Source organism: Alligator mississippiensis, chromosome 3 (assembly GCF_030867095.1).
Source record: "Alligator mississippiensis isolate rAllMis1 chromosome 3, rAllMis1, whole genome shotgun sequence".
In the NCBI taxonomy this organism is placed as follows: domain Eukaryota; kingdom Metazoa; phylum Chordata; order Crocodylia; family Alligatoridae; genus Alligator; species Alligator mississippiensis.
This window is the reverse complement of record NC_081826.1, coordinates 96,173,690-96,189,379: the sequence shown is the minus strand read 5'-3', so window position 1 is coordinate 96,189,379 and position 15,690 is coordinate 96,173,690. Positions and strand designations below refer to the sequence as shown.

The 15,690-nt window shown below is 42.6% G+C and overlaps 1 protein-coding gene across 6 annotated transcripts in view; it reads left to right on the top strand.

Annotated features, from left to right (window-relative positions):
- The window catches only part of PIEZO2 (piezo type mechanosensitive ion channel component 2), a 537,727-nt gene that overhangs the window by 389,627 nt on the left and 132,410 nt on the right, over positions 1–15,690 (top strand). For all 6 annotated transcript variants that reach the window (XM_019490413.2, XM_019490411.2, XM_059724250.1 and 3 more), the window contains one exon: positions 8,934–9,151. In XM_019490413.2, coding sequence (XP_019345958.2) covers positions 8,934–9,151 — 218 coding nt within the window. The remainder of the gene's footprint in view (positions 1–8,933; positions 9,152–15,690) is intronic.

Sequence of the window (15,690 nt, the reverse complement as noted above, 5' to 3'; positions counted from 1 at the left end):
CAGGTGGACCAAAAGCACTTCCAGTGCACTTCTGGGTCTGCTGGGGAGCATGGTGGGGGTCCCCCCCCAACCCGCAACTCAGTGACTGGTGCCTCCTGTGTCTGGGGGAGGCACCTGGGGTCCACCCATGGCCAATTGTCAAGCTGGGGAGACACAGGGGGGGCCCCAGTGCACTCCTGGCAAACCCAGAAGTGTATCAGAAGTATTTCTGGTCCACTTCTGAGTTCGCCGCCAAGTACATGGAAGGGCCCCCTGCCCCCCCCCCCACTCCTGTAGGATGCTCTATGCACCCTAGCATCACAGTGATCATGAGCCATGCCTGCTACCTCAAGGTATGTAGAAAAAACTTTTAAAGCTATGTCTGCGTTCTCCAAATCAGCATTGAATCTTCAGATTCGGATTCAGCCAAATCGAATTGGGGACAGTGATCTGAATCAACAAATCAAATCACTGTCCTTGATTCATGCCAAATCCGAATCGAATATGGCCCACTTCTCACACCATTACTAGTTAAGTAAAGATTATGAAGCTTGGTCCTGGGTAGGACTCTGCTAGGTAGGTGCTGGAACAAGACATTTTCTCATGGAAAAAGGCACTTCTCAGTGGCAGCACTGGGCTGTTGAATTTTACATTAAAGGAGAATTTTATATTGAGGAAAGGTCTGGTGATTATGATGCTTGCCTTCGATCCAGGTCAATTCCTTGTTCCATTAAAGATTCCCTTTGTGGCCTTAGTCAAGCCACATCATCGGCTGTCTAAAATAAAATTTATATAACAATTCCCTATTTCTGTTTCACAAGTTAAAAAATGGAGATCAAACCTTAAACTGTGAAATACTGAGATATTATAGTAATGAGGCCATTGGAAGCACTTAAGATAAATGTCAGTCCAAAGAAGCAAAAGATTCATTTCTGACTCTTTTAATAAATTATTTATTTTATATGGTAAGGGATTAGACTAAAGAATATAAAAGAATAACACCTCTTCTGATATTTTTGGGTCTCTAAGATTTACTAAGATCTTTCTAATTTCCATAAAATCTAAGTAACACTATTGAATCTGTGGGCTTCCTAGCATTTTCAACTGCATGTTTCGTAATAAACTTTCCAACTTAGTGTCTCATTGTGACATGTGCCTCTATAGTAAAAACTGAAGTACTTTCATTCCTGTTTAACAATCTCTCTTTTTCTCTCTCTAATTCATTTTTCCATTGCCATCACATGCATTCTTGTGCTTTCATCTCTTACCTCATAGCCACGCCAAAGTCAATGGTCGTGTTTATCTAATAATAAATAGGTGGGTACTTCAATATTTCCTTTCTTATAAAAAGTATGTACCTTAATTTGCTTGCTATTCCTTCACTTCCTTTATACAAAAATCACTTTTTCTGTGTGCTACCATGAAGTAAGTGGACAACGTTATTTATGTATGTTAGTCCTTTGGTTAACACATCTGCCATATATAGATTTAGAGGTTGTGGGTTCACTCCTCAACTGGGATTCTCCTCCTAAACTTTATCCAAGCTTCATAAAGGTGTAGCCAATACTTTTTGAATTGGGTACAGTTAGCAGAATTACTTTAGGAATCTGATTTGTCTATCCTTTGTTTATGCATGGAAACAAGCATGCTCACCTGCATATATGTGGACATGTACAGAAACACTTGAAAAAATGTACTTGAGATGAGGAAATATTCACAGAACATGAATTTATCTGAAGAGTGAGCCTATGCCTACAAAGTTAGTGTTTTATTTTGCAAAGAAAAAGTGTAGACACAAATACAATACCCACTAAATGCTGGACTTCCCCAGACAGTTAACCAGGGTTGAAAGCTACAAGATTTGAACTCTAAAACTTACAGTGTCATTATTATGCTTTTATAAAATTGGCCCTTTAAAGTACTTACCCATGATTCTTTTCATTTTTAGAATGACATAATTTCTTTTCAGGTCAAAGTAAGAACAGTGCAGATTTGTTTCTCATGAAAAGAAATGAGAACTGAGCCAATACCTCAACAAGTTCTCTGTAAATACTCTACTCAGATGAAAAAATTATTTCTTACTGAGTGCTTATGCCTCATTTTTTGCTGCCTCCAGTAAATATTCTTAATTGGGTTTCTCAAAGAAGAATGTGATTTCAGTTCTTTTGAAACACATACAGGCTCCTTTGAAAATCCCTGCTGTTGCAAACAAGCTTACTGGCAGAAATGTTCATAGAAATTGTAAATTTTAAGCACAACTCACAGAATGCAAATATTGAGCTAACAAACTTGACTGTCAGCATCAGAAACTTGATTGTAACTGTGACACCCATTCCAGTCAGATACAGAGTAAATGTCATGGTACAGGTGTCCCTCGATTTATGCGGGTTCTTTATATGCAAATTTGCTCTTATGCGATGAGCATATTTAAACCCAGAATTCATTATACGCAAGGTAAATTCACTCTTATGCGATTAGCATAGATACCCCTCCCCCCCACCCAAGGAAGTAAGTCTGTGGGGGGAGGGAAAAGGGCCGTGGCCCCACTCACCCCAGCCCTGGCTGCAGTGGCTCTGGGAGCAGCAGGCACCAGCAGCCTGCAGCCACTGGGCTGCACCATGCTCTGCCTGTCCCCCCACACCTGAGCTCACCCAGCTCCTGGGCTGCACTGTGCCGTGGTGCAGGCAGCTGGTGTCAGCTGCTCCCAGGGCTGCTCCAGCACAGGCTGGGGTGAGTGTAGACAAGCAGAGGCCCAAGCAGTGTGGGGTGCAGTACTCACCCCAGCCCTGGCTGCAGTGGCCCCACATGCAGCCGACATAAGCTGCCTGCACCAGGGCACAGCGCAGCCCAGGAGAAGAGATGTGTCGGGCCAGTCAGAACACAGTGCAGCCCAGCAGCTGCAGGCAGCTGGTACCGGTTGCTCCCAAGGCAGCTGCAGCCAGGGCTGGGATGAGTGCCACTCTGTTCCCTCTGCTTTGCTACCTTGTACAGCCTCATGAGCAGCACCCCTCCCCCCGCCCCTTCTCTAGTCCCAGCCTCACTCTGTCTCCCTCCCTCACCACCATGGGAACCTATCCCTGTTTGTTACATTGTAAAGTGGATTTGCTTTATGCAGATTCGATTTATGCACCATTCTCCAGGAACACATGTACAGCATAAATTGAGGGAAACCTGTATCTGTGTGTCCACTCAAAATGAACAACTTGAACCCTGAATATAGTCAGTGTCTCTTAGTATAAACATGTCAGTGCCAAAAGACTATGTTGCTCCCAAGCAAGTATGATATAAAAAATATTTTGTGTGACAAATGTAGCTGGTCAGTTTGTTGTTCTTCCAAGGTGTTGCTGCAAGCAGATGTTAACTCTATGCCCACTAGGCAGCCCATGAGTTTTCTGCAGATCAAGAGTTGTTAAAAGAGAATTTTTTGACAAATAATTTTGGAACAAGGGTTTTAAAAAAGTTTTCAGAAAATTTACCTGTAGTAAAAAATCCATTAATACTTTGAATAACAATTATTATTATTTTTATAAAACTTATTTAAGCATAATTTAACAAGGAATTTCAACACATACCCGACTTTATGTATCCAGGGAGTTGCATTGAATTCATCCAGGTACCGTGAGGTAGGCTGAATAGGTACCATGTTCAAGTAATATGAGGGAAAGGAATGGCCTTATCTAAAACCATTAGTGGCTTTTCCTTTAAAGCATCTTGTTGACCAGGTATTCAGTTCTTTCCCTCATTAATGGAACAAAATGCACATGATTTCCTTTGGCTTTTTTTCTGATAATCTTGCACCATTATATATTCTTTGTTTTTTTTTCAAAAGATGACTAGTTTTGAAGAGTCTATCACTGTCTTACAGACATGCTAATAAATATATCAAACCAATTTCAGTGCTATTTGTCATTTGTATACCATGTAATAGTTAAATATTCCTTATTTTTACAAATACTAACATCCATTATAGCCTGTCCAGCAAGGAAAGAAAAATTAGCAATAAATTTGGAGGAAGAAAAGTTCAAAGTAAAATAATATTTTTAGGGAAATAGTTCATAGGATAGAAGGATCATAGGAAAGCAGAGCTGGGAAGGGACATCACAAGGTCATCTAGTCCAGCTTCTTGTGCAAAGCAGGAACATCCCCAACTAAACCATGCCAGCCATGTGTCTTTCTATCCTGCCTTTCAATAATTCTAAGGATGGAGACTCCACAGCTCCTCTAGGTAGCTTGTTCCAATGCCTGACCACCACCCGAGTTATTGGGTATATTATCTATCCTCAGTTCAGCTAAGCACCAAGCTATTGCCTGAAGTATCACTGATGACAATAGAGCCTAAGCACGTACTTAGACTTTTTCAGTGCCTGAATATGGCACATAGATTTCTCTCTTACAGGTCTGTTCTATTGCCACAGAAGTAAATGGCAAAGATATAGTAGTAAACATGAGGGGAGGACAATGCTGTGGACCACAGCTGTTCTCCTTTACATTGATTTGAGTGGGTTTGTATAGGGATGAATTAGGAGCCTACTGAATTAATGATGGAAGCAGGCTCCTTTTATCTTGCAGGTTCTCCTGCGCTCCTCCACAACTGATTGGCTGATAAGGCTGATGAGCCTTGGTGGTCCTGCTGCTGACCAACCAGGAGGCAAAAATGATGCCATATTTAAACTGTGTTTTTTGCTATCCTGCTGAGTGGCAGGGCCCCTCCACCAATGGGGGTGGGGAGGGTACGTGTGGAGGAACCTGCAAAATTAAAGGAGCTGCCATGAAGCCCACTTACACCATGAATTTGGTGGGTTCCTAGCAATGAATGAAATCAAAATTTGGCCCTATTTATAAAATTAACTAAATATAGAAAATGAACCAAAATCTGCCTGATTTTCACCCAGTGGCCAGATTTCTCACAACTGTGTCTATGAGGAGTTACCTCTGTGAAGTCACTGGAGGTGTAAACATGAAGACACGTTTTATCCATTGACTTTAATAGATCTGTGATTATTTACATTAGCTTAGGAACTGAGGGTGCCAATGCATGTACATCAAGACTGCTCCAATGCACTGTAATCACAGTGTGTCGGAGCAGACTTAATTTATCGAGTCTTCTGGAGCGTGGTAATTACCATGCTCCAGCAGACTTCAGCATCATGTGTATCAGTGTCCCCACACTAAAAAATGGCAATGGAGACGCTTTAAAGCTTCTTCAGTGAGCTTTAGTTGAAGCGCCCCCACTGCCATTTTTTAGTACAGGGACACTGATACACATTATGCTCTGGTTGGCTTAATTAGAGCAACTCTCACAGCTGTTCTTATTAAAGTGTAGCCCCTCCCCACCTGCTGCCTTCCAGAACATGTGTATAAATGCCCTGAGTCTTTAAGTTTTTAATTGTTGTAAGATTCTTTATGTACATGGAACTCCCATTTATACTGATAGAAATTCTGCATAGGTTTGCAATAAGATTTCCAGAGACATGTACTACAATACATTAAGGTTTGATTTTGTTTCTTGTTTATTCCTAAAAATTAAATATCTCAGTGAAATTCCCATTCTCACTAGACAGTACATTTATAATACAGTAATTGACATTGGATCAAGTCATAATGAGATTAACAGGCATGGAGTCCTATTCCATACTGGGGAGGAGGAGGGAGGGTTATTGATAACTGCTTTCACAGTTATGGTCACTATGTAAGATTTTATTTGGGGAAGAAATTGTTGTATTATAGTTCTATTATTTTAATAACCAGCATGCCATTAATCTGCATGCGGATGAAGTACCCAGGCTTCTGTAACCTTTCATTATGTAAGCCACGTGACTTGCAATATGAAGGAATTGCAGGCACATTAAACTTAAAAGATGCTTTTGTTCATCTGACTGTCCCATTACCTGCTGAGGCTGTCCTGTTGCTGTTTTATTAGCAATGTTTTGAAATACATTGTATAGATCTGATAAATATCACTAGGTTTTCAATTTTCTAAAATCTTCATAAAAGTTGCATGTTGTCTATTTCAAATGTTGATTAATGTGCCATAATTCTGTATTGTAAATAAAAATAAAACAATATTTTAGCTTACTAAAATTACTTACCCAGGTCCCAAAATAGTAATAAGAGGGAGCATCTACATGAGACGCTTAATGTGCAGTAGATTAATTCCACTGTGCATTAGCACATCATGGCAAAAGCTCTGCAAATGTACTAATACACGGCAGAATTAGTCTACTATGCATTAAGCATCATGAAAAGACTAGGGCTAGGGACAGACATTCAAAAAATCTGACCTGAATTGATTCAGTCTTTCCAGGTTAGTTTAACCTAGCTAGGCTGAACCGGTTTGTAGCCAGACAAACATTCTCTCTGGACTGAGGACATTCAGGCACATGCCTACAGTGGCTCAGGTTGGGGGGGGGGGGCGCACTACAGCAGCCCTCCCTTCCCTTGCAGAGTGCTGAGCTGAGGGGAGGGGGGTGGCCAGGCCCCAGCAGGATGCTTTGATTAGAGGTATCTGGCTGCACCATCCCAAGCTTATCCCCACTGGCTGCTTAATGGGCGGGAATGTTGCCAGACCCCAGCCCCCTGCTAGCACTCTGAGGCAAGGCTAGGTGTGCAGTGCATGCATCTGCTGATGATATGGAGCTTTTCAATCTCCCTCCCTGATTATTTATACTGTCTGCAGCAAACTGACAGGCAAGCAAGTCTGAGCAGGGAGCTGATAAGAGTGTTTATCACCCCATGAGCAAAACAATAGCCTCTCTCCATTATTTCAAACTCTTCTTAAACAGCTTACCAGCTGACCTGTTGATTAGCTCCAAAAAGCCCTAAGCAGTCACTTTTCTGTCTGCCTGTCCCAGTGAAATTGAAGACACACACACAGACACCTCTTGGCATTAGCTAGCATACCATATGCCTAGGGTCTGTGGGGCTGGGGTCCATAATATGGGAGATAGGAGGGAGGGGGGATTCCTGCTTGTGCAGTGAGCAGCGAGTGGGTTGGGGAGGGGAGGGCAGGGGGAAGCCTGGCAGACCTTGCTGTACCTACAAGTTCTGCTGGAGCTCCAGCCAGAGAGCAGAGGGGAGGGTCCAGCCCTGCTGTGGAGCAGAGAGCCCTGCCCAGCCCAGAGAGCATGCCACAATGCTGGGGGTGCCTGGTTTATCTTAAACCAGCAAGGGGTCTGGGACAGACATTGCATAAACCAGTTTGACCCAAATCAGTTAAGTTTGGTACTACATTCAACCAGGTTTATCTCAAACCAGTTTCAGCCATTTTCAAATGGTTTCTTTGTGCACTAAACATCTGTTCAGTTACAGGTTTAACCAGTTTCTGATCACGTAAACCAGTTTATGTATAATGTCTGTCCCTAGCCTGTGTGCTCGCTCTACTGTACAGTAGTGGTGGCTACTGCACATTTAGTTAGTACCTTGTATTAGAGGTACTAAACTTAATGCGCAGTAGCAACAGCGATCAATACATGTGTAGATGCACCCAGGGTGTTGAAGAACATTCCTGAATATAGTATTTTTCTCACCACAGCTAACTGTTTAGAGACCTGTTCCTGCATACATATACCGCCAAAAAGACTACTGCAAGTAGTAGTCCCATTCAAATGAACTTTTAGCCATGTGCTCAGTGGTATGGGCAGGATCAAGCACATATTAAAGGAGCAAGAATAATATTTTTATACCAGAAGTTCTTATACTAGAAAAGAGTCAGTCTCTCACAGTTCTGATCTGCATACAAAATCATGTAGTTCTGATCTACATACAAAAGGGGAGTTTGAGTATAGTACAGAGAGGGGAGCTGGCAGTGCAGATCCAACCCAAAGCTTAATATGAACACCCACAATGTTTAGAGGCATCTTTATATAAAATTTAGGGGAAGATTATCTCAAATTTATGTCCAGTGTCAATAAGTCTGAAAATAAAATACATGGATGAATATTTTATTAACTCAAAACCTTGTATATCGTATAAGATAAATAGTTGCTTTTTACTAAGGAAAGCAAAATTACTAAAGATTATAGGGCAGTTGTTGAAGTATTATCATGCTAATACAATACCACAGTTCCCACATTAAAAATACATAGCTTACACCCTGTGTGTTTTAGCTTATTTCCACTGCTTTTTGCTTTGTAAAATGATCCATTAAAATACAAATTAAGGTTCAAAGTATGATATCAACAAATTTGAAACTAGCACATTCCTACGGAGTTGCTTCTTTCAGTTTTCAAAGAGATGAAAATATATTCAAACTATGAATTATATAACTTACCTCTGACAATCCAGGTGCATCCCTAAATGCATGGGAGAGAATTAATCCTTTTCTGCATTTAGTTGTAGCGTTTTTATCGTGCACTCTTTCTATCTCTGTTATGATTCTATAACTTAATCAAAGCACCCTGTTAATGTCATGGTGGCATGCTCTTGGCATCAGAAGGCTGCTGCAGATAGAGTAGGAGAGTGCCTTAGTAGTTATGTAGCATGCTGTATTTATCTCTGACCTTCTTTTTAACCCCTCTGTTCTCATTTCCCTTTTTCTTTCTGTTTCAATTATTTTGAGCAGCCTCAAGAAAAAATTACCAATCCACCAAAATGAGTAAGTCCCCCGTGAAGTCATGAAATGCTTGCTTTTTAACAATGTCATTTCATGCTTCTTCATCTTAAACTCTGACCATTTTCTCCATTGGGGGAAATGTCAAGTTTAGGTGTCAATACCACTCATTACTAACTAGCCATTGGTATCTGAAAAAGAAATAATTACTAATATATTCTGACTCAGTGTACAGCGATTGCTTTCAGAAAGTACCAGAATCGTTATCATTTCCAGTTCTAAGGCATTTGTTATGAACTGCTTGTTTGTCTGTTTAATTATACTGTTTGAGGAAAGGCGGGGTGGGGAGGGGAGTTCCTGGTGCCATTACTATTCAATTTGCTGACATACTGATATTTATCAACAGACTGGTACACCAAGATGGGAGTCTGCCTGACATAACCATGATGAGTTTAACTGCTGGCAATGAAAAGAAAGAGGCTAAAAATGTGGAAGAGCATGGAGACAAGAGCACAGAAGAGAGCAGTGAGGAGGGAAGGGACGGTGAAGATGAAAAAGAAAAAGACAAAGAGAAAGAGGAAGAGGAAGAAGATGATGATGATTCAGAAGTAGAAGAAACTACAGGTAGACTATGAAGGCAGTTAATTTTATGAGCTTTGCCAACTTTATATCAACTTTATTAATAAGCCTGACTCACTTTAAGTTACGTGTTTCCCTTTTAATTTTGACTAGACTCTTTGCCAAAATAGTCTGAGTTGAGCAGATGGCTACTTGTTAATTATTCAACAGGCTGCAGTCACTTAAAGTGAGAGCAGCTACTCCTACCTACCTCCTATGCTTACAAAATGAAAAAACCTACTGGTGGAGAATCCTTTAAGTAGCCAAGGAAGGTTGTATGGGCAAGTCCCTACAAATTATGGGAAATCTTCTTTGAGTGAATTCTCTAAGCAATAACACTTTCAGTTATTTTTTCTTTTGTCCTGTATGCTTTTAAGATAATTCATTTCCAAATGTCCCCACTTCATTATTAATGAGCAGCACGAGTATCAAATTTTGCCATTTTGAATGAGGAACATGTCACTGATTGTAGCTGACCATACAAATGCCTAAGGGTAATGAGGGCTAAGGATGATGTTGATATTCCTAAACTAAAACATAAATAATTTCTGTAATTCTCTGTAATTCAGTTAGTAACGTGAACCCTGTGTGACTTAGATTAGCAGGAGGAAGAGCAGGTCAAGAACAGGAAACTGGAGAGGGTGTTTAGAACCAGGGGAAATCAAACCATCTGGAAACTGCCTTATGATTATGTTGGCAATTCTCAGTATTATATGTAGAAATGTTGGATTGAAACACAGACATTTAATGTATTGTGCTCAAAGAAATATGGCTGCTTTAACTTCCCTACCCTGCACTCATTCAGTCTCAAGAGAGCTGAAAACATTCATGCCTCCATAGCTGGGAATTGCCCAGCCTAAAGGAGTCTACAGCAAGAACAGAGCTGGTGTATTCAGCTCATGTATTACTTATGCACTGAGAGGGGTGTGACTAGAATATGCTGCACTTTGGTTACCTCAGCTGGTGGAAGATCTCTTGGGACCACTGGCAGCTGTCATAAGTCAACCTACACTGATGAAGTTGAATTGAGAATTAGGGAGCTGCAACTGACTCCCTCAAGACCTTCTCTCTGGGTTGCACTAAGAGAATTTTGGCATCAGCCCAAAGTCTGCCTCTGGGCAGAATCTCTGTTTTCAAAATATATACCAAATGGTACACTTTTATACCAAAAAGCTACAACATTTTTAAGAACTGAAGAGGTTGGAATTGCTAATGTTGCTGTAGCATGCTAATGCATGTAGTCCTAATGTGATTACATAGGATTGTTCCAATAATGCTGTGTTGAATCCATTCTTTTCATGTGTAACCTCTTGTACAGTGTATTGTGCTTGGTATACCAGACAGAGCTTATGAAAATAATATACACACTCTTTCTTATTCCTCTGCCACCTGTTTATCTTCAGTGTTATTAAAAATCATATTGAATTATATTAACTGAAAAATAAAATGTGGAACTTTAATTAAAGACTTTCCTTCCTAATATAAACATATACATACAAATACATGCATAGTTAAAAAGGACACTGTTCTATAATTGCTTAACAGTGTTATGTTGAAATTTTTGTTTTGTTCTTTTCTTTTTCATTGGTGTTCCCTAAGAATTTTTTTGAGGAAGAAAAAGAGAAATTAATACCTATTATCTGGACCCCCATAAAAGCAAGATCTTAAAAAAATATGCACTGATTTTTTTAAATGCAAGTTGAGTTCAGAGTGCTTAATTATGTAAGACCAACTGAGAAGTAATTTTTAGTATGCAGAAGATCCTTTCACATCTACACTTTGCTTAGCATTAGCAATGTCCAGTGGTTTTTCCGTCCTTCTCATAAATAGCACTGTAAAGCAAAAGCCAATTAGTAATTCCTGATCTTACAAACTAATCTAGCTACACTCAAGGTAGTGTCTCTGAATGACCTCCAAAAGAAGCATATTTGTCAGTACCAATGGACCAACTGTTAGGGTCACATCCTTAAAATTCATTATTTTGGTTATAAACTATGATATAGTACAGGAGTTGTCAACCTTTTTTAATCAAAGCACCTACCCCCCTGGCCAGATATAGGGGGGTGGGGCATGCGGCTGAATGCAGGGGTGTGTGGAGTGTGGCCGAATGTGAGGGGAGGGAGTGACACATGGCTGAATGTAGGGGAGGGGGTGGCACGTAGCCAAACGCAGGGTAGGGACAGTGAGGGATGGCGCATGAGCAGGCAGGGACAGAGTGCCACTGCCTTCTAGGATGGGGCAGGGAAGCTCACTGGGCTGGGGTGAGGGCAGCGGTGACCCCTTGCAGGTCAGGGAAGCTCACCAGGCTAGTGAGTGGCAGCAGCGGCCACTGTGTGTGAGCTTCTCTGCCCTGCAGAGGGATGCTGCTGCCCTCACCCTACTCTGACCCTGCTCCTGGGAGGCGGCAGTGCTCCGTCCTCACCCTTCCGTGCACACCCCCTAGGACTATTCCAAGTACCCCCAGGGGTATGTGTATCCCTAGTTGTCAACCCCTGATATAGTAGTTCAGCTGTTGATTCCTTATGTTGCATTATTTTAATTATTTGAAACTAAATTATTAGTAACATTACTATTATGGTAGAGCCTAAAATCCAACTGAGAACCTGGTTCTGAAGACTAAAAGAGAGCCTTTCACTCAAACAGCTTACAGTCTAAATCAGGGGTGGGCAAACTACAGCCCACAGCCCAGATCCACCCTGCCAGGCAATTTCATCTGCCCATGGACGGGTGCCTACCAATTCACTGTATCCTGCCTGGCCCTGGGCTGCCTCTGCTATGCTTACATAGGACTGAGTCCTGCTCACTTCTATGCGGGCAGCGCATGCTGTGCTCTCACCCTCTCCCATGGGACATCCCTGACCCCAGCCCCACAGGTATGTAAGCAGCAGCAGTTGGGGGGTCGAAGCAGTATTGTCATTCAGGCAGGTGGCAGCAGTAGATGGGGTAGAAGTGTCAGTGAGCAGGCAGGCAGGCGGGAAATGGTAGCACATGGGAGCAAAGCAGCAGCAAGAGTAAGACTTCATTTTGAGCTATTATGCAAACACACATGAATCAGGACAGAAATATTTTTTGAAATAAAATTAAAATATGTTATAGTAGATGTTTGATTTTTAGTATATAGTTCATTTTTTTTCTGCTCCAAGTTGGCCAAACCCCCCTCTGAAAAGGAGTACTTCTGGGAACAATGGGAGGGACTTCCAGTAGCAAAGATCAGGGGTTAGGGGTGGGGTTTCCAGTCCCAAGATGGCAACCAGGGGGTGGGGCACCTGTCAAGGGGTGGGGCTACTCCTGCAGCCCTCAACGGCTCACCAAATACTCATTAAGTGGCCCTACAGCCAAAATAATTGCCTACCCCTAGTCTAAATAGACAAGACAAAAGAAGAGTAGGGGAAAGGGGATGGAAAGAGAACAGAGTTATGGTCAACATTTTAGTCTTTCTATAGGGAGAGACTTTGGATTCTGCAAAATACTTCACAAATATCTATTACAGTAAAATGGCTCCTTCCAAAAGAATATGTATTTATCTGTGAGACTTGATTCTTTTTAGGTATTTCAACAATGGATTCTGTGTGTGGAATACAGTGTTCAGCCATACACTAGCATGGTGTTATTTTTTCTGTTGCTACATTCATCATCAGGAATCCCTTGCAGTCAAGAATGACTGTCTTCCATGACTGTTCTTTATCTATGGGTCTGAAGATGGCTGATGAGGCCAATCCAGGATCAACAGTCTGTATCAACTTGGGCACATGTTTCTGTGTGGGGTGGGTGACTCTTGTTTCAGTCTGTGGCATGCTGTTTCTGCCGCTCCTTTTCCATATCCTGTTGTCATCATAAGGTTTCAAATAAAATTTTAAATGCATTTCAAATGCATTTTTCCTGCAGCTGGTGAGCAGTGAAGATCTTATCTGTTGTGCTTCTTGATGCCCTAAAAATAAACTGAGATTCCAGGAGGAACTCTTCAGCAAGTAGAAAGAGATGGTTCAAGATGTTCTCTCAATGATCTTTCCTGTGGTGGACAGTAAAGTGATCCCTTGGTAATTTCCTCAGTTGGACTTGTCTCCTTTCTTTAAGATTGTCAAAATCACAGTGTCACTGGGATTCCCTCATCATTTTGGATTCTTAGGATGAAGCTGTGATGTAAGCTCCTATCCCCCCTGCTTGAAAATTTCAGCAGGGCTTCCACCTGTTCTAGCTGCTGTGTCATTCTTCACCTGCTTGATGGCTTTCCTCACCTTGTCAAGAGTTAGAGGGATTCTGAGATTATCTCTGACTTGGTACTGCAGGATGGAGTTCAGACCACATTTGTCAATAACAGAATCCTGCTTGAGAAGGTCTTCAAAATACTCCTTCCAGTGGGCATTGATGGCTCCCCTTTCCTTGATCAGGTCGCCTCTATTTTTAGGTCTCAAAAGGGTTGGTTGGCATCTGAGTGCTCAACCCATAGATGGCTTTGGTGGCAGTGAAAAATAGTGCATATCATGGACGTCAGCAAGATGTTGAATCTCCTTTTCCTTATGTTCCCACCATCCATTCTTCATATCACAGATCTTCCTTTGGACCTCTCCCTTGACTTGTTGGTGATTCAATTTCTTTTTCTTGGAGTTATGTCATTCTGCCAAGCACCAAAAGCCTTGCATTTGTAGTCAATCAACTCTTGGATCTCCAAGTCCTTCTCATCAAACCAATCTTGATGTTTCCTAATACAGAATTCAAGTTCTCTTCACAGGCGCTTATGACAGTGGACTTGAAGGCACCCTGAATTCTCCCATTCTTGTTGTTTGGAATTTGCCAGTTTTTCACTGAGGCACTGGTGAAAGAAGTCTCACTTGATTGGGTCCTTGAGTCCTCCAACATTGGTCTTGCATCAGCATTACTCCTGCTGCAGCCATAGTTTGGGAGCCAGTTTAAGTGACATAACTGAGTGGATGAGTTGGTGATCAGTCCAGCAACCATAGGCTCCTATCACAGCTCAGTTGAAGTGGACATCTTTGCAGTCCTGACACAAGCAATGAAATAGTCAGTTAAGTGCCAATGCTTAGATTGCAGATGTTCCCGTGATGTCTTTTGCTGGTTTTTCTGGCAGAACAGGGTGTTGGTGATGATGAGTTAATATTCTGCACATTTGGCTGGGAGAAGTGCTTTGTCCAAGCCCTAGTGACCTTCTGTAACTGCTGTCTTTATGCCAGTTCATGACTAAGAGCTTCCAGATGATCACAATCCTGCCTCTTTCATCACTAGCTGTTCCCCAAAGGGCTTGAAAAATGTGCTGGAAAAGCTGTTTTTCTTGGAAGACGCCTGTGCATGATTTCTTTTATCATGGAGAAGCTGCTGCATTTCAGCTTCCACACACTTCTTGACAGAATAGGACCTTGATCCAATGGAAAAGAGGCTAAGACAATTGAACATCTCATTCTGTTGCAACTTTCATCTCCTTTTGCAGCCCTTGAGACACTAACATTTTCTTCCTCCTGCTTGACCTGTACTTGCCATATCACAGCACTGTCAAAGGATCTATGTGGCTTTTTCAGGAGGGAAAGCATTACTATCTGCTGCCCCCCCACCCCAATCCTGGTGGTGTTGCCACTGCTTGATCCATGACTGCTTACTCATCAGAGTTATGCCTACTTATTGTATAGCTAACCTTTCCTGAAGGTCATTCCACTATCTGCCACGTGTGGATGCACTGGATAGCAGTTCATTACATTACAGTATTGCTATATTACAGCTCTTTGAAATATCTTTTTAAGGGTGGCCCATATGATGGAACATAAATTTTTGTATATAGAACCTTCAGCTCAAGACTGGCTGAAATGTATGATAACAAAACATACCTATGCCTACCTGGCTAAGGGGGAAAACCCCCACTGGTGGCTATTCACTCCCCTGGAGCCCAGCTCACCAAGCTGGGATCAGCTCAGTCCCGCCCCTTCCCCAGCCTCCACCTCTGAGGGGTGGGGGAGGAATGCACTGGCCCAGGCTGTAACTTACTCCCCCCAACCTGGCATGGTAGGGGGCTTGGAAGACCCACTGGGAGCCTTTCACTCCCCTGCATCCTGGCTTTTCACTCCCCTGCATTCTGGCTCACTAGTCTGGGATCAGCTCAGCCTGTGAGAGCTGGGGGGTAAAGGGGTGAATGCACCAGCCCAGCTGGGCACTGGCCCCCCAGCTAGGGTCTGCCCAGTGTGGGGAGATGGGAGAAGCCCCCATTGGGACCTTTTCACTCTCCTGCAGCCCAGCTTGCCAGGCTGGCATGGGCTTATCCCTGCCTCCTCCCCAGCCTCCCCACCTGTGAGAGGCGGGAGGGTGAGGACGGGAACGCACCAGCCCGGCCTGGTACCAATCTCTCCCAGCCAGGATATGCCTGGCATGGGGCAGTGCAAGCCCCTACTGGAGGCCTTTCAGAACCCTGCAGCCTGATGACCCCTTCCCAGGGAGAGGGCAGGACTGAGCCAATCCCAGCCAGGCTCACCAGGCTGCAGGCTTATGAAAAGTCTTCATTGGGGGCTTTCACTGCCCCATGCCTGGTAAACCCTGGCGGGGGG